The sequence below is a fragment of the Malus sylvestris genome, chromosome 17 (genome assembly GCF_916048215.2).
Source record: "Malus sylvestris chromosome 17, drMalSylv7.2, whole genome shotgun sequence".
Taxonomy (NCBI): Eukaryota; Viridiplantae; Streptophyta; class Magnoliopsida; order Rosales; family Rosaceae; genus Malus; species Malus sylvestris.
This window is the reverse complement of record NC_062276.1, coordinates 4,034,802-4,058,308: the sequence shown is the minus strand read 5'-3', so window position 1 is coordinate 4,058,308 and position 23,507 is coordinate 4,034,802. Positions and strand designations below refer to the sequence as shown.

The 23,507-nt window shown below is 40.0% G+C and overlaps 1 protein-coding gene across 1 annotated transcript; it reads right to left on the bottom strand.

Annotated features, from left to right (window-relative positions):
* Positions 1 to 2,516: 2,516 nt before the first annotated feature.
* LOC126610898 (CSC1-like protein HYP1) lies at positions 2,517 to 22,350 on the bottom strand. The gene is made up of 10 exons (XM_050279053.1): positions 21,872 to 22,350; positions 16,195 to 16,353; positions 6,891 to 6,954; positions 6,575 to 6,784; positions 5,740 to 5,928; positions 5,086 to 5,384; positions 4,728 to 5,004; positions 4,114 to 4,389; positions 3,293 to 3,526; positions 2,517 to 3,043 (listed from the first exon to the last, which is right to left on the bottom strand). Exons 1-10 carry the CDS (start codon positions 22,153 to 22,155, stop codon positions 2,885 to 2,887), a joined length of 2,151 nt encoding a protein of 716 aa, XP_050135010.1. The 5' UTR covers positions 22,156 to 22,350; the 3' UTR covers positions 2,517 to 2,884.
* Between the last annotated feature and the right edge of the window lie 1,157 nt (positions 22,351 to 23,507).

Below are 23,507 nucleotides of genomic sequence, written 5' to 3'. Positions count from 1 at the left end.
CTTTGATCTCTGAGATTTAAAATGGATAGAACTAGTCCTTAAGTTTGTCCACCTTAAATCATTTTGATATTTTCGTGAAAAATCTTCATCAAATAAGGAAAAATGACAAAAATACCCTCAATTTTTATCAAATCATTTTGACTCATTGTTTATTAAGCTGATGGTATTTTTATCATTTTAGTTATTTAATAAAGATTTTTCACAGAATTACTAAAATAATTAATGTTGAATAAATTCTAAGACAACTTCTATCAATTTTAAATTTCAATGACCAAAATGAAAAATTATATCAATCTTATAATCATTTTGACTAAAATACCTTTTTCTGCACCATAAGCTTCTTAAAAGCCATGTAAGACATTTGAGAGATGTTATGGGCGCCGAATAACCGTTTACGATCCTACGTTCAAATTTTCCGAAAACATCAAGATTAATAATTAACATTAAGCAGTTATCAACTTTGCTGGGTTAGTTAGTATTAAGAAGTTAGCAACTTTGTTGGGTTAACAGCTGATTTGACATCTGAGAAAGCACAAATTAGCAAGAACACATCAGTGAAGAAGATTTAAGACAAAAAACAACGATGTAAACACAAAAGAAGAAACAAAAAAGGGTAAAAAATATCAGGCAGCAAATCTAACGGATTGTATGGCGGCCATGGAAAAAGGAAGAGATGAACAAGTCCGAGGCTGCCGAATCTTTCGATTGTTCACATTTTGAAGTTAACCATGAAACCATTAAAAAATGAAAAATAAAAAGAAACGCTAAGAAGAATCTCTGAAAGTAAGGCTCTCTATGGAGAGAATTTCAATGTGTTCAAACATGAGACGGTACATCACGTGTTACTATATAAATGATCAGATACTTGTTTAAAATATTAACAACTTAAAAATAAAACTTCCCTCACTTATATAATGACATATAATGTATCATTTCACAGTTTAAAGTTAATTCTCATGCCAATATTATAAAATACTGTGCAAAAAAATATGAGGTCGTATAGAGCCCATGAAGAGTCCAATTTTTTAAAGAGTTTCATTAGTATTTTTCAAAAGTAATTACCTAGATTCTTTAAAATCTAGGAAAGTATTTACAATAAATTGGTTACAAGTTTCCAATAAAATTAAATCTGAAGGGATACACACTATATATACAATAAATTGTATATATATCTTGGCTTATTGCATCTCTTTTTGTCTGTTTAGTGTCCATGCAGTTTTATTTTTTATTAAAAGTTACATTATGTATTTTTAGAGTAGTGTTATCTACACGCTCATTTTTCTTCTCATACACCTCCCTTCATTTCTGGTTGTCGAATCGAATGAATTTATAAAGATCAATGGACAAAAAAAATTAATAAGGATAGTTAAGAGGTAAAAAAAATAGCACAACCTTATTTTTATTGTCTATTTAATGCCCTTTGAGTTTTTTTTTTTTTTTGAGTACATTGATATTTTTACATTAATGAGAGGGGGAGTTCGGCAAAGCCACACAATTAGCAGCCTAATTTGGTATCGGATTCGTTATCCACGAGATTCAAACCTAAGACCTCTCACTTCCAAGTAAAGAGGAATACCACTAGACCGTAGTCCATTGAATTCTATTTATTATCAGAAATTATAACCAACTCTATTTTAGCACAATTTACGGACACTATTCCTTTTTGTTTTCTTTCTTTAGTACATCTTTCCTATCAGTTTAGCGTCCACCCGGTTCTAGTTTTTATTGAAAGTAACAACCGTCCCTGCTTCTGCACAAGTTACATCACCATTCCTTTTTTCCCCTTATGAAGAAGAAAAATATAGATTGGACTGCACTTAAGGTTTGTGGTGCTGCCATGTCTGCGTGTCATGTGTTCGTCACCCTAATTAATTTAAATTACAAAGAACATTATTTAAAGTTAGCATGGAAAGGGTAGTTAATAACATTGCGTCAAGTTAAACCTAAACTTTTTATCATCCTAACGTTTTCTAAGGGACATTTTGACATTTGACCTAAAAAATAGGGGTACGTTTTGACCAAAAAATGTTTTCCAAGGAACATGTCAATAGCCCTTTGTTGTTGCTCCACGTGGAGGCCAGAAAACAAGCCAAATGTCAACATCCTTAAGCCTCCAATTTCTAAAATGTAGGCTGTTTCTGGCAGAGGGGACACAGTCCAGAAAATTAAGAAGGAAAAATAAAAGTGTGACATAAATCACATAAATTATAGGTAAGGTTGACAAATGTCAAAAGTCTTTTACGTTAATAATCTGGAAAAAATGGAACTGTTCCAATCTTCAAGAATGTTGTAGAAGTTGGGTTTTGAGTTGACAAATGGAACATCAGATTCAGCATGTTTTGGGAATTGGTTGCCAAAAGTTAGTTAAGTTAGTTGAGAGAGTATAAAAAGAAATTTTCTGTGTTGGGACACAACTGTAACCAATATCTAAAGCTAATCACATCCTGTCGTGCGATATTTCACATCTAAGAATTGAAATATCATTCAACACAAATATTTTTGCATGAAAATACACGTTATTCAAACCGCATACATCAATAAAGATGTGAAAGATTACTGATATTACAACGACAATCATTACGATAATAATAAATGTTTACCATACAACCGTACTTCTCGAAATCAAGGGTTTGTTTGGAAGTGATTTTGGAAAGCCAGGATCACTTCTAGACGAGAGGTGCTTCTCCAAAAAATTCACATGGTTCACAAGCCTAACTGAAAGATCATACTCATAACATTTTACATGAAAAAACAGACTCACCACACACATTTTTAGCCAAAACTTGTGTCCCCGTACTCGCGGCACAAGCTGTTTCGTTCTTCGTATTTTATTTTCGTAGAGACAGGTAAGTTCATTTTTATGTAACGAGACAAACCGCTTACCTCAGACGACAGATTGAAGAAGGGGAGAGCTGTGTCCATCAGTGCTCCGCGGATGCTGCATTGGCATCAGAGCTGGATCCCTATAAGCAGTGGTTAACTTTTCATAAAATGCAAAGATTGTGGGATCCTTCTCGTCTTCTCTATCTTTCTTTATCAAACACTGCATCAAAACGCGGTAATGAGGTTCTTATATACATGCCAAATCGTCGGCTGAGATTATATTCCTATAGTTTTTAATACAAGGGACCAAATTAAGAAGATTATAAACAGTTCGATGTCACTGTCAGATATCGATTGTCTGATGAGATAGGGTATATGCAAGGTAGAACCAGATTTGGAACATTGACTTACTATAACTCCGTTGCAAATGAAATAAAAAGATAAGTTGATAGCATTAGTACCGACATACCTCAGCTGGATAGTCTTGGAATATTGGAAGGAATCGTTTGCGGCAGTACTCATTGAAGAGAAGCGTGAGAATCGGAAGAGGAATAGTCAAAGTGGCCGCTAAGGGGAGCTCTTTGAGCCCAAACATTCCAATTGCAATAATGTGCATCAGCACCAAGGAAAAAATTGTTGAATTGTGCACTGTTGGCCAAAATCTTCCACCCGTTTCGTACTTGGGTTCATACACATTCAGAAACTGTTCAAAATTGTCAATATATAACATCAGAATATAAAGAACCAAAACTTGTTAAATACAACAAAATTTACAATAAAACTTCGATCAATGACCAAATATATACTTAGATTGTACAAAATATGAAGTAATGTTGAAGTGTCAGCCTACTTTTTTAGTACAAGTTAGTAACTCAACTGGATAGGATCCTATATGAGCTTCTAAGATCACTAAAACGAATTGCCAAAAATTCAAGACATAACAACAAAGCGAAAAATTGACCTTGCAGAAAGCTTTCCTTGTCTGAGGTTTGACAGTGCAAGAGGAGTTTGGGGTTGCACCAATTTTTTCATTTATTTCTCATTACCCTTGCACCAATATTTAGTCATGACACAACCTACATTTTGGAGTTTCAGTCTGATCCATTTGAAACGCTAATAGTTACTAAGAAGGACCCAATAAGTTGCATTGGGAGTTTTCAAAACATGAAGTTGTATTGTGTCCTTAATACCAACTTCCCACCCATGTCCATCTTCTCTCTAAATTAAATTATAGTTGGCTTATTATAGTTAGAAATTAATTTTTAAACAATGAGAGAGCATCGAACTAACCTGGTTACGGAAGATTATGTATCCCAGACAACAGTAAACCACGAGGAACGGGAGAATTAGTGGAGCGAGGAAGAAGTATGTTAATCCGAGGAGTCCAAAAAAGAGAACTTTAGGAATTGCACTGTGGTATGGAAATGGAGGAGCTTCAAATTCATCATCTTTTCCTGAAAATGGTCTTTTTATGATGCTCAAAATCAGGCGAGTCAAGCGGAAGAGTTCTGAAGATAGAAGACTGGTCCATCCAGATGTCACAACATATGCAATGAAGAATGATGCCTACATCCAAGATAACGAATCTATATAATACCCTTCATCATGAATTCGTGATGCAAACAATTGGTTTCAAAAGTAAAAAATATAGCACTTCAACTGATTCTCAAGTTCACCAGACAAATATACGATCATAGAAGTACCACTGGTCTTTGATTGATAACGATGATCGAGGATAAGTTTTTCAAAAGTTACGGATCAGGAATCCAAGTTCAAATTTCTGGTCTTAACTTCGTACTTTAAACAGTTGCACAACGTAATGAAGTTGCAAAAAGCAACTAAAAATTAATATGATTATTCTAGCGAGAGAATGATACATGCAAACATGACGTATGTATTTTTACCTGTGCTGGAACAGCATCAGCAAGTATCCCCGGAATCTTTTTGGGCTCAAGAAAGATTTCGAACCCATAGAGAAGTGTTCCTGATAGTGTATTTGCCAAGAAAAGATTCCATATTGTGAACCCCAACATCTTGCTGCATGCACTTTTTTGTATCTGACTGAAAGAGATGTATCCTTCCAAGGAAGACAACATTATCATGACGGGTGGCACAAACGACATGAACATTTGAAGAATAAGACTTGGAAGATATCCTGTTATGACTGCACTGACAACTGTTCTGCAAGTCAAGAAATCGTACGATTCAGCAGACGTTGTAAATAAAAGAATCAATTAGTAAAGCTGATAAATTTCTACTTACAGGTCCAGTATGCTTGTCAGAAACGGGAACCAGGTTTCCAACTGATTAAGATTGGTAAGGCCTTGCACTACTACAACTGGAATGAGGAATAGAACTGTAAGAGCAGTATATGCAACCACCACCACCAGCTTGGAGATCCATCTTTTCATAAAAGATGCAGAAAAGAAGGGCCAGTGAACATCCTGGGGCTCCGGAGCCCTCTCGGTAACCCATTCTATGGGATTTTCTCCTTGCTGAATGTGAAAAGCTACTGCAGCAGCAAGCCGGGACTTGAACGACACAAAGGCAGCTGCAACGTCCTATAATTAATATTTTTTGGGTATCATGGAACGAATGCATCAAATTTCATGTTCATATAAATCAAACAATTTCAGAAAAATCTATTGGAACTATGATTTTTTTTTTCCTCTAAAATTCCGACATGTCTTTTACAAGTCAACATGTGGGTTATTCATACAATTCCTAAAGCTAACATAACAAAAATAATAAGAGGAAGATTGTGCGTTACTCATTTCTATTATATTTCCCAGATACTTTTGTTTCACCTCTTGCGTTAAAAATTTGCTAAATGAAGTCTTAAGCAGAGGAGAACGTCTTTAATACCATTAGCAAACAATTACTATCACTCTCTTGAAAAAATAATAGTACGAATACCTTTCCTGCCACTGACGTTTGCTCCATTCTCACATTATCTTCTAAATCATCCAATTTCTTTCCATAGTAGTCTAAAGCATCAACTTTGCGTCCACACAGCCCCCAACAGCCCTCACGCCTTAATCTTTGCTGAGTATTAGTTTCTGATCTCAGGCGCATAAGCTTTCTGTATAGTTTCCCTGCCTCACTCTACAAAGAAAAGAAAATGAATTGTTCACATATCTCATTGATAGAGAAATGTTAACTGTTACAGTTTTGTTCAAATGCTGTCTGGTGTGATGTTTCAGAAACCCAAAAAATACAAGTACGACGGACACCCAGGCAGTGTGGGGTGAAGCAAGTAGAAAGGGACTCTGAAGTGTGACGTGTAATAATCTAAATAGAATACACATAATAATTACAGAAGCACCAAGCAGGGACTAAGAAAACAACCAAAAAATTAACTTGTTTGGGCTTTAGTCTGATACTCATTGAAAACTATTTAATTAAGTAATTAAATGTTCCAAAAGCTTAGCCTCGTAAAAACTAAAAAGTCAACCCAATGAAGATGACAGAACTCGAGAACAAATTAAGTCATAAAGCTTTCGTTTTTCAGCAAAGAATAATGAGGTATTAAGGGTACATAAACAGTTCTATCATGTCTTTGATTATCTGCCACATTGTCAGGATTATCCAATAAAGAATGCAATCGAGCATAGGCACACGTCAGGATTATAAGTGAAAAGCAAATGAGGTCTCACACTTATTTTCCAAAATATCAAAAATAAACTCCCACAATCAATTCTGACCCCTGTCGGTGTGAGGACAAAAGATTAAATCTATAACAGATACTTACAGTGAGTCCTTGGAGTTTGTTAGTTCGATGAACCACTGAATGTGAAAGATAAGTAGAAGGATAATTCTCTGTAAAAAAACTCTCAACAGTCTCACTGCAGCTGCTCCCAGATGATACAGGAACAGAACGAACTACTACTGTAAACTGATGAGGCTGAGGTTTGGATGAATAGAAATGAGCAATTCTTTTCGATGAGATATAGCTATACTCCTGCAGTTATAGTCATGAAGTTAAAATCACAATTGATTCTTTCTTTTCGATGAAACAGAAAATTGTGATGGAATAAGCCATGAAAGAGAAACAAAACCAAACTTACATAATAAAGAAGATAGCAGACAACTCCAGTGACAATGTATGCTGCACAAAAGTGAACCCATAACCTTGGGAAACCAAAAATAATTATCAGGGTATCTTCAGAATAATTTTACTGTGCCTAATATAAATATAACAAAATGTACTTGAAAATGATCTAGCAACAACAATGAGGAAAACAGAAAACTTCACATAGATGTACTTGATGAAGTTATTTTGAACAAGTGAGAAAGTTATTTAACCGACAAAAGTCAAATCTCGTCATGTGCTTGAACAACTTCGGTTTCACCTCCTAGTCTATGATTGTGAAAGCACAAGAAGTAAGAGAAAACTCAAATACAGTTGCAGATCCCTATCACAACATATACCAAGTAATATTACATTTGCAGAGTCTGGACAAATGCTTCGTGGGATGTGTGGGCACACGAAAAAAGGATAAGATTGGGAATGAGGATATCCAAGGTAAAGTAGGAGTAACCGAAATTGTAGGAAATATGAGAGAAAATCGGCTCCGGTGATTTTGAACATGTGCAAAGAAGGCCGACTGACGCTCCGGTTAACTCCGCCTATGTCTTACATGGCCGGTCCCAAGCCCGGATAAAGGAGGAGGGGGAGGGCGTCAGGTAGTCGACAGCCGGCACTCCATGATCACGTCGAATCCTTATGAAAATGAATCCAGAACAAAATCGCGCTAAAGCTAGGGCGTCACCCGTAAGTGGCGCGCTGTGTGGCCTGAGCACAGTGATAAGTGAGCAAGGGTCGCTGTATCTCCATCGGCACCCGGATGCAGTGTTAAATGAGCAAGGGGGCCATAGAAACTTCTTTTCGAACGACTCCACTCAAAGTTGTTTGGGAGCATATGCTCCTATCAACTTTACCCGGGACACACAAAAGAAGTACTTTGATCCTATTAGACGGGGGAGGGTGAAGAAGCTAGGACAGAAGGGTAGAGTTCAAGAGAGCAAAATGCGTTTAGGAACGTGGAATATAGGAACCTTAACGGGAAAATCTATGGAAGTAGTGGAAGTTATGGTGAGGAGATGGATAAATATTATGTGCCTACAAGAAACTAAGTGGGTTGGTAGTAAGGCAAAGGATCTAGAAAACTCAGGGTTTAAACTTTGGTATTCGGGCACAAATAGAACGAGAAACGGTGTTGGCATCATCGTGGACAAGACCTTGGTACAAGATGTTGTAGATGTCAAGAGGGTAGGAGATAGAATCATGGCAATCAAGATTGTAATAGGACAAGAACTTATCAATGTGATTAGTGCGTACGCACCTCAAGTAGGGTTGGATACGAGTTCGAAGGAGAAATTTTGGGAAGATCTTGGAGACTTGGTGCAAGGAATTGCTCAGACGGAGAAGTTATTTATAGGAGGAGATTTAAATGGACACGTGGGCAGGGAGACAGGCAACTATGGAGGTTTTCATGGTGGCCATGGTTTTGGGGAGAGAAACGAGGATGGGGAAGCTATCTTGGATTTTGCAATGGCATATGATCTCTTCTTAGCCAACACCTTCTTTAAGAAGAGAGAAGAACATGTGATCACCTACAAGAGTGGGTCGTCAAAAACACAAATAGATTTTCTTCTAATGAGGAAAGGGGATCGTATAACTTGTAAGGATTGCAAAGTTATACCAGGAGAGAGCGTGGCTAATCAACATCGCTTGTTGGTGATGGATGTACATATCAAAAGAGTAAGACAAAAGAACAAGACTTGGAAGTGCCCAAGGACTAGATGGTGGAATCTAAAAGAAGAAAAACAAGCCATTTTCAAAGAGAAGGTAATCACCCAATGTGTGTGGGATAGAGAGGGGGAAGCTAGCCAAATGTGGGATTCCATGGCTAATTGTATCCGAAAAGTAGCAAAAGAGGTATTAGGAGAGTCCAAGGGCTTTGCCCCACACCAAAAGGAATCTTGGTGGTGGAATGAGGAGGTACAAACAAAGGTGAAGGCTAAGAAGGAATGTTGTAAAGCCTTATACAAGGAGAGGACTGATGAAAATGGTGAAAGGTATAGAAAAGCGAAGCAAGAGGCGAAGAAAGCTGTCAGAGAAGCTAAGTTAGCGGCTTACGACGATATGTATAAACGACTAGATACCAAAGAAGGAGAGTTGGATATCTATAAACTATCTAGAGCAAGGGAAAAGAAGACAAGGGACCTAAACCAAGTGAGGTGCATCAAGGATGAGGATGGAAATGTTCTTGCTACAGAGAACGCGGTTAAAGACAGATGGAGAGGTTATTTTCATAATCTTTTCAATGAAAGACATGAAATGAGTGCTTCTTTAGGGGAGTTGAGTAACTCAGAAGAGTGTAGAAACTACTCTTTTTATCGTCGAATCCGGAAGGAAGAAGTGGTTGTAGCTTTGAAGAAGATGAAGCATAAAAAAGCAATAGGCCCAGACGATATACCAATCGAAGTGTGGAAACTTTTGGGAGAGACAGGTATAACATGGCTCACTGACCTTTTCAATAGGATTTTGAAAACGAAGAAGATGCCAAATGAGTGGCGAATGAGCACTTTGGTGCCTATCTACAAGAATAAGGGCGACGTACAAAATTGCATGAACTATAGGGGTATTAAGCTAATGAGTCATACAATGAAGCTCTGGGAGAGAGTCATTGAGCATAGATTGAGGCAAGAGACACGGGTTTCGGACAACCAATTCGGGTTCATGCCAGGGCGCTCAACCATGGAGGCAATCTATCTCTTACGAAGATTGATGGAAAGATATAGAGATGGGAAAAAGGATTTACACATGGTCTTTATAGATTTGGAAAAAGCGTATGATAGGGTCCCAAGAGACATTCTTTGGAGGATTTTAGAGAAGAAAGGAGTACGAGTAGCATATATCCAAGCTATAAAGGATATGTATGAAGGAGCAAAGACTGCCGTAAGAACTCATGAAGGACAAACCGAAAGCTTTCCCATAACTGTAGGATTACATCAAGGCTCATCCTTAAGTCCTTACCTTTTTGCGTTGGTAATGGATGAGTTAACACGACATATTCAAGATGATATTCCTTGGTGTATGCTTTTCGCAGACGATATAGTGTTGATAGATGAAACTCAGGAAGGGGTAAATGCAAAGCTTAACCTTTGGAGAGAAGTGTTGGAATCTAAAGGTCTTCGCCTAAGCCGATCAAAGACAGAATATATGGAGTGCAAGTTCAGTGCAAATGGAGGCCAAAACGAGTTAGGGGTGAGGATCGGAGATCAAGAAATACCAAAGAGCGACCGTTTTCGTTACCTAGGATCTATCTTGCAAAAGAACGGAGAATTAGATGGAGATCTCAACCATAGAATACAAGCTGGATGGATGAAGTGGAAGAGTGCATCCGGCGTGTTGTGTGACCGCCGTATGCCACTGAAGCTCAAGGGAAAATTTTATAGGACGGCAATAAGGCCGGCGATGCTGTATGGCACAGAATGTTGGGCGGTGAAATATCAACACGTACACAAAATGGGTGTAGCGGAGATGAGGATGCTTCGTTGGATGTGTGGGCACACGAGAAAGGATAAGATTAGGAATGAGGATATCCGGGGTAAAGTAGGAGTAGCCGAAATTGAAGGAAAGATGAGAGAAAATCGGTTACGGTGGTTTGGACATGTGCAAAGAAGGCCTACTGACGTTCCGATTAGAAGATGCGACTATGGGACAGAGGTTCAGGGCCGAAGGGGTAGAGGAAGACCTAGGAAAACTTTGGAAGAGACTCTAAGAAAAGACTTAGAATACTTAGATCTAACGAAGGACATGACACAGGATCGAGCACAATGGCGTTCTAAGATTCATATAGCCGATCCCACTCAGTGACTTGGATTTTCCAAGTCTCCAACCGAGAAGTTTTCCTCACTCGGGAAATTAAGGGAACACTACCCCAACCTACATGCTCCACTCAGAAAGCTTCAACATACAAGCTTTAACAAAAGAAAATTCAAAGAACTTAGCGAAGAAGGCTTTGGTGTATTTAACACAATACGTTGAAAAGAAGGAAAGCTTATTTATTGATATCCCCGATAAGCTACAAATATGTACATATACATGAGTCAAAATAAGCACACAAGAGGGAGCCTTCACAAAGGTTGCTTAGGAGAAGTCTCAGCAGTCGGTAGAGCCCCAGAAAGAGAAGGCACCGGAGGGGGATCATTTGGAGCCTCAGTACTGGACAGAACCCTAGAAGGAGGAGGCATCAGAGGTTGATCATTTGGAGCTTCATTACGCGGTACAGCCCCAGAAGACGAAGGCAATAAATGCCTTTGGAACAAACCCACAAATCTCTGATGATCAAGTAAAACCTGACCATCAGTTTCCTTCATCTGGTCAAGCTTCCTCTTCATGTTTGTAGCATAGTCATGTGCGAGCCGGTGCAATTGTTTATTCTCATGCTTGAGCCCTCTAATCTCCTGTTTGAGACTCATCACTTCAGCCGCCAATGATTCAACTTGGCGGGTTCGAGCAAATAGGCGTTGGGCCATATTAGACACAGAACCTGCACACTGAACACTGAGAGCCAGCGAATCCTTAACAGCTAACTCATCAGACCGTTTGGAAAGTAGTCTGTTATCTTTGGGAGTGAGAAGGTTCCTGGCCACCACCGCAGCGGTCATATCATTCTTCATCACGGAATCCCCAACGGTAAGAGGACCAGTAGGGGAGACGAAGGATGGGCGCCATATGTTGTCTGGAGAAGGCGGGGCTGCCTCTTCAACAAGGTTCAAGTCAAAACGACGGTCGGAGGGGCCAGACATTTTCAAAGGTGTTGAAGAGAGAAGAGGTCGGACAAATCAAGATCTTAGAAGTGCAAGAATGAAGCTTCTACTGGTGGAGATTCAAGTGTGCTTTGGAACTTAATGCCAGCCCCTATAAAAATCTGCACTCGACGAAGCTTCAGAAATCGAAGAGGCGCCTGCTCAGAAATCGAAGAGGCGTTTGCTTTCTCAAAAGCTGGGCTGCTTAGAGATCACGAGGGTTGATCTCAGAAATCGAAGAGGCGTTTGCTTTCTCAAAAGTTGGGCTGCTCAAAGACCACGAAGGCCGATCTCAAAAATCGAAGAGGCGCTCGCTTTCTCAAAAGCTGGGCTCCCCAGAGACCACGAGGGCCGATCTCAGAAATCGAAGAGGCACCTACTTTTCCAGCCTTGTCAGCACCTGTCACACGCACACTCAGTTTTGCGGAAATTATGGGCATTCTGTCAAAGACTTCTGGGGAAGTAGAAAACACATGAATCTTACTGTTCAATCACCCACTTCCCACACGCAACAATAGCTCATGGGTACCACAGATAACTTTGCCAAAGTTCTCTGCCAAAGTTGAGCACGTGAAGCTTGCAGCTCCCACTACATCGCTCTGACCAAGAAGGGTAAAAGAATAGCAAAGAAACAGCACTAACAAAGTTTAGACCCATAAACTTTGAAGGTCTAGCTACCATATTATTACCCACAAGGGTAAAGGAACAGTACCACTGCTGGATAATTGGAAAGTCCCTGTGTGTCAACCTCTGTGCTTCATGGCAAGGTAGACTAGCAAACATGCCCAACCTTTACTCACATTCGAGAAAACACTCCCAATAAGATTGCTTGCTCCAAAATCGAAGAGGCACCGTCCTCCGAATCTCGAGAGCCAGACTCCCAACATGACTACTTTCTTAAAAATCGAAGAGAGGGTAAAGGAACAGTACCATTGCTGGATAATTGGAAAGTCCCTGTGTGTCAACCTCTGTGCTTCGTGGCAAGGTAGACTAGCAAACATGCCCAACCTTTACTCACATTCGAGAAAACACTCCCAACAAGATTGCTTGCTCCAAAATCGAAGAGGCACCGCCCTCCGAATCTCGAGAGCCAGACTCCCAACATGATTACTTTCTCAAAAATCGAAGAGACACTGCTCCCCGAATCTCGAGAGCCAGACCCCCAGCATGATTGCTTTCTCAAAAATCGATGAGGCATCGTTCTCCGAATCAATCGAAGAGGCGCTCGCTTTCTCAAAAGCTGGGCTGCTCAGAGACCACGAGGGCCGATCTCAGAAATCGAAGAGGCACCTACTTTTCTAGCCTTGTCAGCACCTGTCACACGCACACTCAGCTTTGCAGAAATTATGGGCATTCTGTCGAAGACTTCTGGTGAAGTAGAAAGCACATGAATCTTACTGTTCAATCACCCACTTCCCACACACAACAATAGCTCATGGGTACCACAAATAACTTTGCCAAAGTTCTCTGCCAAAGTTGAGCACGTGAAGCTTGCAGCTCCCACTACATCGCTCTGACCAAGAAAGGTAAAAGAATAGCAAAGAAACAGCACTAACAAAAGTTTAGACACATAAATTTTGAAGGTCTAGCTACCATATTATTACCCACAACTGTAAAGGAACAGTACCACTGCTGGATAATTGGAAAGTCCCTGTGTGTCAACCTCTGTGCTTCGTGGCAAGGTAGACTAGCAAACATGCCCAACCTTTACTCACATTCGAGAAAACACTCCCAATAAGATTGCTTGCTCCAAAATCGAAGAGGCACCGTCCTCCGAATCTCGAGAGCCAGACTACCAACATGACTACTTTGTCAAAATCGAAGAGAGGGTAAAGGAACAGTACCATTGCTGGATAATTGGAAAGTCCCTGTGTGTCAACCTTTGTGCTTCGTGGCAAGGTAGACTAGCAAACATGCCCAACCTTTACTCACATTCGAGACAACACTCCCAACAAGATTGCTTGCTCCAAAATCGAAGAGGCACCGTCCTCCGAATCTCGAGAGCCAGACTCCCAACATGATTACTTCCTCAAAAATCAAAGAGACACTGCTCTCCGAATCTCGAGAGTCATACCCCCAGCATGATTGCTTTCTCAAAAATCGAAGAGGCATCGTTCTCCGAATCTCGAGAGCCAGATACCACAGACCACTTTTTCAAAGTGCTCTGACAGAGTTAAAACATGTGAAACTGGCAGCTCCCACTACCGTGCTATGACCAAGCAGGGTAAAGGAATAGCATTACTACTTGTTGTTAGGGAGACTCCTATATATGTCGACCTCCATCCCCAACGGACAGGCAGACCTGCAAAAATGCTCAACCCTTCATCATATCTGAGAGGGCACTCCCAACGAAGCCTTTCGAAATATTCAGCTTTCTTTCCCCCCGATAATACCTCTGCAAACAAGCTATACTAGAGCAAGAATATCTCATATCATCAGCGTTAAAAGCAAGAGTATCCCATATCATGCTTTTTCCCTGTCTTTTCTTTTGGCCTTGTTTTTACCTGCAAGACAAGGAGAAAGAGAGCAATCAGTCAGCACTTGGAATCAAGCTTCCAGCCAGGAACTGATTGCCTGGAACCCCTTACCTGATTACTTACCTGGCATTGCTCTCGAGTACTCATCTTCAACATCTTATGTTTCCAGGGAAGATTCCGCATCTGCTTGAGGAACAGATAGGGCAAGTGCGAAGGATACAAGGAAGCATGTGGAGACAAGCGTAACAGCACACGTGCCGATACATTCATTACTCTGTCAAAAGCAAAAGTATCCCATATCAGCAGGGTGGAACGTACTCTAGATTTGATGGACTTGTTTTGACCCTCAAATTCTTCAGTCGACCTTATACTCTGGAGGAAACCAGAAAACCCTCCAGCTCAGTTCAAGAATAAGCCTATGGAAAGTTACTTCTTCAAAAGCAAAAGTATCTCATATCATCTCTTCTCATTTTTCTTCTCTTTATCCTTCATGCTGCTGCAAGATGGGGAGAAGGTGAATAATCAGTCGGAGCTCTGATTGCTTACCTTGTCTGTCACCTCTTTCAGCAGACCCCCTAGCTCGGCGACTTGGGGGACTCCTACTACATGGTTTGTATCGCGCTTGACCAAGCCTGAAACTACAAGTAAGCTTCAAGTGAAATTGATACATTACCTTGTGCATCTCCACCAGTTAAAGATACCACCCCTGGATGGAGGAAGAGTACTTCCAGAGAAGATGCCACATCTACCTATGAGACAGATAAGGCAAGTCAAGACGACACCACACTCCGATACTTAGAAGTTTCGTGATTACGAGATCATTCTCCCACAATATTTCCTAATGTCATTTGTACTAAATCATTCACTTGTACTCACTAAATGAGAGCTTGAACCTATGTACTTGTGTAAACCCTTCACAATTAATGAGAACTCTTCTATTCCGTGGACGTAGCCAATCTGGGTGAACCACGTACATCTTGTGTTTGCTTTCCTATCTCTATCCATTTATATACTTATCCACACTAATGACCGGAGCAATCTAGCGAAGATCACAAAAAGCGATCGTTTTCGCTACCTAGGATCTATCTTGCAAGAGAACGGAGAATTAGATGGAGATCTCAACCATAGAATACGAGCTGGATGGAAAGAGTGCATCCGGCGTGTTGTGTGACCGTCGTAGGCCACTGAAGCTCAAGGGAAAATTTTATAGGACGGCAATAAGGCTAGCGATGTTGTATGGCACAGAATGTTGGGTGGTGAAGCATCAACACGTACACAAAATGGGTGTAGCGGAGATGAGGATGCTTCGTGGGATGTGTGGGCACACGAGAAAGGATAAGATTGGGAATGAGGATATCCGAGGTAAAGTAGGAGTAGCCGAAATTGTAGGAAATATGAGAGAAAATCGGCTCCGGTGATTTTGAACATGTGCAAAGAAGGCCGACTGACGCTCCGGTTCGAAGATGTGACTACGGGACAGAGGTTCAGGGCCGAAGGGGTAGAGGAAGACCTAGGACAACTTTGGAAGAGACTCTAAGAAAAGACTTAGAGTACTTGGATCTAACGGAGGACATGACACAAAACCGAGCGCAATGGCGTTCTAGGATTCATATAGCCGACCCCACTTAGTGGGAAAAGGCTTTGTTGTTGTTGTTGTTGTTGTAGAGTCTGGACAAAAATTCTCCCAGAGAAATTAGAAGACACATCGGAGACCTATATCCAAATGTCAACCTATGTGCACGCTTATTTTACTCCTTTAGCTTTAAATGTTCAAGCACATAGAAGAAAAGCATACAACTTGGTTACAACCATTGGCAAGGGGAATCCGGTATGTCCTAGGTTTTTCACTTTGAGTGCCTCACTAACTTAAAATGCCATAAATTCGATAGAATTGAATTCCAAAGAAAGGGAAATCACTGCATTCGGGAAACAATGTGTAGAAATATGACACTTAAACCCAGTTTAGATAAGGCAACAACCAAAAGAGTATAACAGACACTGTTCAAATACTGCAATTTCATGTCAAGTTAATAACTTTGGTTATCAAAATTTCCCACAATGAACTAATAATTACCATTTCGAGCCGGCATTCACATTCGAAATACTGAAGGAGTCCAATGACGTACTGGGCAAATCCGAAATATCCAAATCCCGGTTCAGCTGGTCCCCCAGAAAATTTATCGGAAGCAGAACCAAAACCCCAACAATCCCAGCAAACCCAAACACTCTCAAACTGCACCAAAACAAACAAACAAAGCACCCAAAATTAATCTCAACACGCACAGCAAACCCAAATACTCTCGAACTGCATCAAAAGCTCAAAACTGTTAGAGTATAGTGTTTTAATATTGTGACACTTGTCACAATCCTAGTATAGTTAGTTAGTTAGCTGTTATATGTAATAGTATATATATAAGAACTCATCATGTAATTACTTAATCAGTAAGAAATACAACATATAGTTCTTCTCTTCCTAAACTTCTCTCGAGTCTCTCTTTCTTTCTTCTCTGTTCTTGATTCAGTATACAAGATTACAGTATATGTTAATCATCTGATATAGGTTAACATGGTATCAATCGCCATTGTTGCTTACGCTTGAAGATACGATCCTCTGTTGCTTCCGCCTTCTCTGATTCGGATTGGTTTCTTTCTTCTTTCTTGATCCGAATTCGTCTTCTTCTATTTCTCATTTCTGCAATTTCTAGGGTTTCCTATCGTTCTTTTGCTCTTCTTTGGTACGTGCTCAATTCTGCACACCTTGTGTTTGTTGTATTGTCTCACTGACAAGTTGATCTTGAATTCACGATGGTGACTGCTTCACAACTACAACTCCTTCAATCTCCAATTACGGGCTTGATTTCCTCCATTTCTACGTCGGTTAATGTCAAGCTTGATGATTCGAACTATCTCAATTGGCACTTCCAGATGCAACTTTTGCTTGATAGCAATGGCATCATGGGGTATGTTGATGGTTCGATTGCCTGTCCATCTCAATATGCTTCGTCATCCGGTGAATCTGGTATCTCTTCTTCTTCTCTGAATGATGAATATATAGTATGGAAAATGCATGACCGAGCTATTATGCAATTGATTACTGCTACTTTATCTCCTATTGCCATGTCTTGTGCGATTGGTAGTACTAGCTCCAAGGATCTGTGGTTTAGGTTAAAGGAACAATTTTCAACTGTTTCTCGGACTAGCATCTTTCAGATGAAATCCAATTTGCAAACTATTAAAAAGGGGTCCGATTCGATTTCTCAATATCTTCATCGCATTAAGGAAGCTCGAGACTATTTGTCTGCTGCTGGGGTCTTTTTTGCGGATGAAGACATTGTTATTCTTGCTTTGAATGGTTTACCTGCTGAGTATAACACTTTCCGGTGTGTTATCAGGGGGCGTGAAAGTGTGATTTCACTGAAAGATTTTCGGTCACAGTTACTTGCAGAGGAAATCATTGTTGATAATTCAGTACATAATCCTCTTCTGACAGCTATGGTTGCTAATACAGGTTCCACTTACACAAAAGGGGCTTCGGTTCAGTCTCAGGGTTTCTCTCCTCATCATGGTCAATCTCAGGCAGTCACTGGAGGCTTTAGACCCTATAATGGGAACAAGAACAAGGGCAAAGGTCGTTTCAATCAGGGCTCGAGATTTTATAACTCTAGACCAGTGTTTTCCCCCATGGCACATATGCTTCCTACCTCTAATCCTGGAGTTCTTGGTCCATCTCCTGGTCAACCGTTTGGTCGTCCTTCTGCACCCATGCCTCACATTTGTCAGTTGTGCAATTCTGCGGGACATACTGCCCCATTCTGTGGAGCCTCTTCACATGAGCCAACAAAATGTCACATTTGTGGTCGAAGTAACCATACCACTTGGTATTGCTTCCATAATGATAAGGGTCCCAATTACATGGGAATGCATAACCCTTCTTCTGTGTTTCCACAGTCATCATATGTTATGCAACCACCGCCTGTTCAGTATAATTCCTATCAAGCTCCTCCTCAGCATTCCTCATTCACACCTTCTCAGTTTCATGCACCGCAACCCCCTATGCAAGCCATGCACACAGTGCACAACTCTGCACCTCAGTCATCCAGTTCTTCAGGTCCTTCTCAAGTGTGGCTCACGGACTCTGGGGCCACCAATCATATGACAGCTGATTTGACTAATCTGTCCCTGGCATCACCATATCCATCAAATGAAACAATTCACACTGCAAATGGGGAAGGTTTGAAAGTATCTCATGTTGGTCATTCTACTATTCATACATCAGTTTCTCCAATCAAATTGACCTCTGTGCTCTGTGTTCCTCAATTAACTCAGAACCTGTTGTCAGTACATCGCATTTGCCTTGACAATAATTGCTGGCTTATATTTGATGCTTTTTGTTTTTGGATTCAGGACAAAACCACAGGGAGGATCCTCTACAAAGGCTTGTGCAGTAATGGGCTGTATCCTATCCACTCTTTGTCCACTTCCAATTTCCAGAAGAATAATCAAGCTAAGGCCTTTCTTGGACAACTTGTTCAATCTGATTTGTGGCACCATAGGTTAGGTCATCCATCAAATAATGTTGTCTCTCTGATGTTGCATCAATCTAATGTACCTGTTCCCAAATCCTCGTTACCTATGCTATGTCATACCTGTCTAGAAGGCAAATTTAGCAAGCTCCCTTTTCCAAAGCATGTCAAGAAGTCAGTCATTCCTTTTGAAACTATTCATACAGATTTGTGGGGTCCTGCACCATGTATATCAGTGGATGGTTATAGATATTACACCATCTTTATAGATGAATGTACCAGATATTGCTGGATTTTCCCTTTAATAAACAAGTCTGATTTGTTCTCTACGTTTGTTGCTTTTCATTCCTTTGTTGTTACTCAGTTTTCTGCCTCAATTAAAATTCTTCAATCTGATGGGGGGGGAGAGTATACCAGTCTCAAATTGAAACATTTTCTTCTTGACAAAGGCATTTCACATCAATTATCTTGTCCCTATACCCCTGAACAAAATGGGGTAGCTGAAAGGAAGCATAGACATATCATTGAAACCACTATCACACTGCTCCAAACAGCCAAGTTGCCACATCAGTTCTGGTCTTATGCTTGTCAAACAGCCACCTATCTCATCAATCGAATGCCTACTGTTGTCCTTCATAACCAATCTCCTTTTGAGATCCTATTTGGGACATATCCAATACTTACACATCTTCGAATTTTTGGATGTGCTTGTTTTCCCCTTCTCAAACCCTATAATAGTACCAAACTACAAGCAAAAACCACAAAGTGTGTGTTTCTAGGGTATGCCACAAAATATAAAGGTTATCTATGCTATCATGTGTCTACAAAGAAAGTGTTTGTTTCTAGGCATGTTATCTTTGATGAACAACATTTTCCCTACACAGATTTATTGACTGCATCTTCCAACACAGTTTCCACTGCACATAGAGTTGTATATCCATCTCCTAGTTTCAATTGTCATGCCCCTATAGTTACTCCCGAAAATAGAATTGTCTCATTTATCCCAGAATCACCTCATCAACCTTCTGCCTTGGATTTACCTGAAGTCTCTCCAAGTTCTCAGTCCATTACTGCTCCAATCCAAGTCTCTTCTCAGATCCCTGTGGTACCTGATATTAGTTCCACTTCTGCATCAGAAATACCTATTTTTAATCCTGATACTCTGTCAGTAGTGTTGCCCATTCCTCCACTTAATTTGCATCCTATGCAAACCCGAAGCAAAAGTGGGATTTTCAAAAAGAAGGCTCTCTTAGCCAGTGTTCAGGATTCTGGGGGCACTGATCTATCCTTGGTGGAACCAGCTAGTTATAAGTCTGCCATCAAAGTACCTGTGTGGTTAGCAGCCATGAAAGAAGAAGTTAATGCTTTACATGCTCAAGGCACTTGGAGTCTAGTTCACTTACCAGCAAACAAGAACCTGGTTGGCTGTAAATGGATTTTCAAGATTAAGAGACACTCAGATGGGTCTATTGCAAGACACAAAGCCCGGTTAGTTGCTAAGGGCTTCAGTCAAGAACCCGGATTGGATTATGGGGAGACTTTTAGCCCTGTAGTGAAACCTACTACTGTACGGTTAGTTCTTGCTCTGGCTGCTCAGTTTAATTGGTCTCTTCGCCAGTTGGATGTTAAAAATGCGTTTTTGCATGGACTTCTACAAGAGGAGGTCTACATGTCTCAACCTCCAGGTTTTGAAGATCCAAATCATCCTTCTCTGGTGTGTAAGCTGATTAAATCTCTCTATGGTCTCAAGCAGGCTCCTCGGGCCTGGAATGACCGCTTTACTCAGTTTCTTCCTTCTTTGGGATTTGAGAACACATATTCTGACTCATCTCTATTTGTTAAGCATGTTGGTCATGAAATTGTGGTGTTGCTTCTCTATGTGGATGACATCATTATAACTGGCAATGCTTCTGATGCAATTACACAGGTCATTAGTGCTCTCACCACTGAGTTTGATATCAAGGACTTAGGCCTACTCCACTACTTCTTAGGGATTCAAATCACTAAGACTGCACATGGTTTGTTCCTGTCCCAAACCAAATATGTTGAGGATTTGTTGGTTAAATCTGAAATGATTGAAGCCAAACCGTGTGATACCCCATGTCTTCCTTACAACAGGTTATTGAAGGAGGATGGGGAACCTTATTCCAATCCTCCGATTTCCTGGTCCTCTAAGAAGCAACAAACTGTTTCTCGATCCTCAACCGAAGCTGAGTACCGAGCTTTATCGTTTACATCTGCTGAGTTGGATTGGATCAAACAGTTGTTAGTTTTTCTGCACATTCCCTTACCTAGTGTGCCTGTCCTCTTTTGTGACAATCTGTCAGCCATTGCCTTGTCTTTCAACCCTGTCCAGCATCAAAAGACCAAGCACATCGAAGTCGACGTCCATTTTGTTCGCGAAAGGGTCTCACAGAAACAACTATCCGTGCAATTTGTATCTTCTCAAGAGCAGTTTGCCGATATTCTTACCAAGGGCTTGAGTGGTCCTCTTTTCCGAACTCATTGCCGCAATCTCATGCTTGGTTCATCACCGCATGTTCTTGAGGGGGGATGTTAGAGTATAGTGTTTTAATATTGTGACACTTGTCACAATCCTAGTATAGTTAGTTAGTTAGCTGTTATATGTAATAGTATATATATAAGAACTCATCATGTAATTACTTAATCAGTAAGAAATACAACATATAGTTCTTCTCTTCCTAAACTTCTCTCGAGTCTCTCTTTCTTTCTTCTCTGTTCTTGATTCAGTATACAAGATTACAGTATATGTTAATCATCTGATATAGGTTAACAAAAACAAACAAAACCCAACTCAAATATACACCCAAAAATACTCTCAATACACCCAGCAATTAAACTCAACACACCCAGCAAACCCAAATACTCTCGAACTGCATCAAAAGCTCAAAACAAACAAAAACCCAACTCAAATATACACCCAAAAATACTCTCAATACACCCAGCAATTAAACTCAACACACCCAGCAAACCCAAATACTCTCGAACTGCATCAAAAGCTCAAAACAAACAAAACCCAACTCAAATATACACCCAAAAATACTCTCAATACACCCAGCAATTAAACTCAACACACCCAGCAAACCCAAATACTCTCGAACTGCATCAAAAGCTCAAAACAAACAAAACCCAACTCAAATATACACCCAAAAATACTCTCAATACACCCAGCAAGCAGCATATCACTATTTTTCTACCCCCACTAACCTGAAGATAAAAATGCGCATGAAGACGACAGCATCCAAGCTGGTGAGGGACAGAAACTCGTCCTCAGAGGGCTGCCACGCCGTCCTCACCCAGCCCACCGTCGGCAAGAGCCGCTCGAAATTGAACCCGTTGCTCTCCTCCGACGCTCCCTTGGCCGCCAACAAGCGCGGCGAATAGACGCCGAGGTTGCTGGGCTGCTTCTTGAATACTGAATACAGAGTGAGGAACACGAGACAGAGGGCGAGATTGATTCCCACCGACGTTAAAAGCGCCGAAAGGAGCATTGCTTCGGAGGAAATCGATCGACTTCAAATGGGCAGATTTCAATTTTCGAACTTTGATGGAGGAAAGCATTGGTAGATTAGGATAGTTATGAACTTCGAGCAGAGAGAGCTGTGGGTCAGAGCGAGGGCCAGGGGAGGGTAGGATGGGGATTTTGCGCCTGAGAGTTGTTTGTTGTTCTTCATTACCGACTTCGATTCGTGGTTTAATTAGACAACATTTTGCTTTGAACATAGGTGTTGCTAAGAGTAAAATTTTGGACAAAAAAGGGTCGGTTGTATGGGAAATACTTCAGGAAGTTACATGAGGTTGCAATTATTTGATATTGAACTAATTATTTATGAAAGTCGAATTTAAGACATTTTACGTAGAATGTGAAAATAAGTATGAGAATGTCTTTAGGTCATACGGCTTGTCTGCTAATGACAATATCTTGTGTAATTAACTAGAAATATATGAAACGTGAAGCGGGTAAAATAGAAAACAACATGTTAATTTGTGAATGAATTTTGGGTTTTATCTTTATTAATTAATGAAATCTACTTAGTCTTCTATCGCACAAAAAAAAATGATGGACAATAATGTAATTTCACATATCCAAATTTTACTGGTTTTTTTATTGAAACCTCACATACATGTGATGTTAAAATACCTCCAATATTAAAAAAATAAAAAATAAACCAAAAGCCTCCCACTCCCCAACACGTTCTCTCCCTATCCCTCTCTCCTTCTCATTTTCTAAAAAAATGTGTTATATACTCAAAGTGTGTAGGTAAATGTTAGAGGGGTGTATTCAATTGGGATTTTGAGGGATTTTAATTCTTTTAATGAATCTAGGGGTATTCAATCAGGATTTTAAGTGATTATCTGAAATTTAATGTGTATTCAATCAGGATTTTAAGATAGTTTATTAAAATCCTTAGAAATTCACGTGTATTCAATTAGAATTTTAAAGAAATTTATAACATTCCAGGTATATTCAATTACAATTAGGATTTAGAGAATTTGGAAAAGTTGAGGAATTAGAGGGAATTGGAGAGATTTTGTAGTGTATTTTAAGCATCCACAAATCTCACCTCTTCCCATAAGATTTTAAGGGAATTGAATCAAAATTTTAAGTAGAATCTCTACAAATCAGTTAAACTCCGTAAAAATTCATGGATTTATAAATCCATTAAAATCTCTCAAATTTCCAATTGAATACACCTCCCTTAGTATATATTTAAACACGGTAAATTAGGGAATCGAGTTTGAGTTTAAAGTCATTTTCACACTATGTTTGCTTACTGAAAATAAGAACTTAAATTTTGATACTTCACTTCTATGTATTTACTATAAAAGTAGTTTTCACCTT

What these genes read in the sequence shown, in the direction of transcription:
- LOC126610898 (XM_050279053.1), bottom strand. Translation starts at nt 22,155, where the DNA reads ATGCTCCTTTCGGCGCTTTTAACGTCGGTGGGAATCAATCTCGCCCTC. An exon ending in TCTGCTATCTTCTTTATTAT is followed by an intron (nt 6,785 to 6,890) that starts GTAAGTTTGGTT and finishes CTATAACTGCAG; the next exon opens with GAGTATAGCTATATCTCATC. An exon ending in TCCAAGACTATCCAGCTGAG is followed by an intron (nt 3,044 to 3,292) that starts GTATGTCGGTAC and finishes GTTTTGATGCAG; the next exon opens with TGTTTGATAAAGAAAGATAG.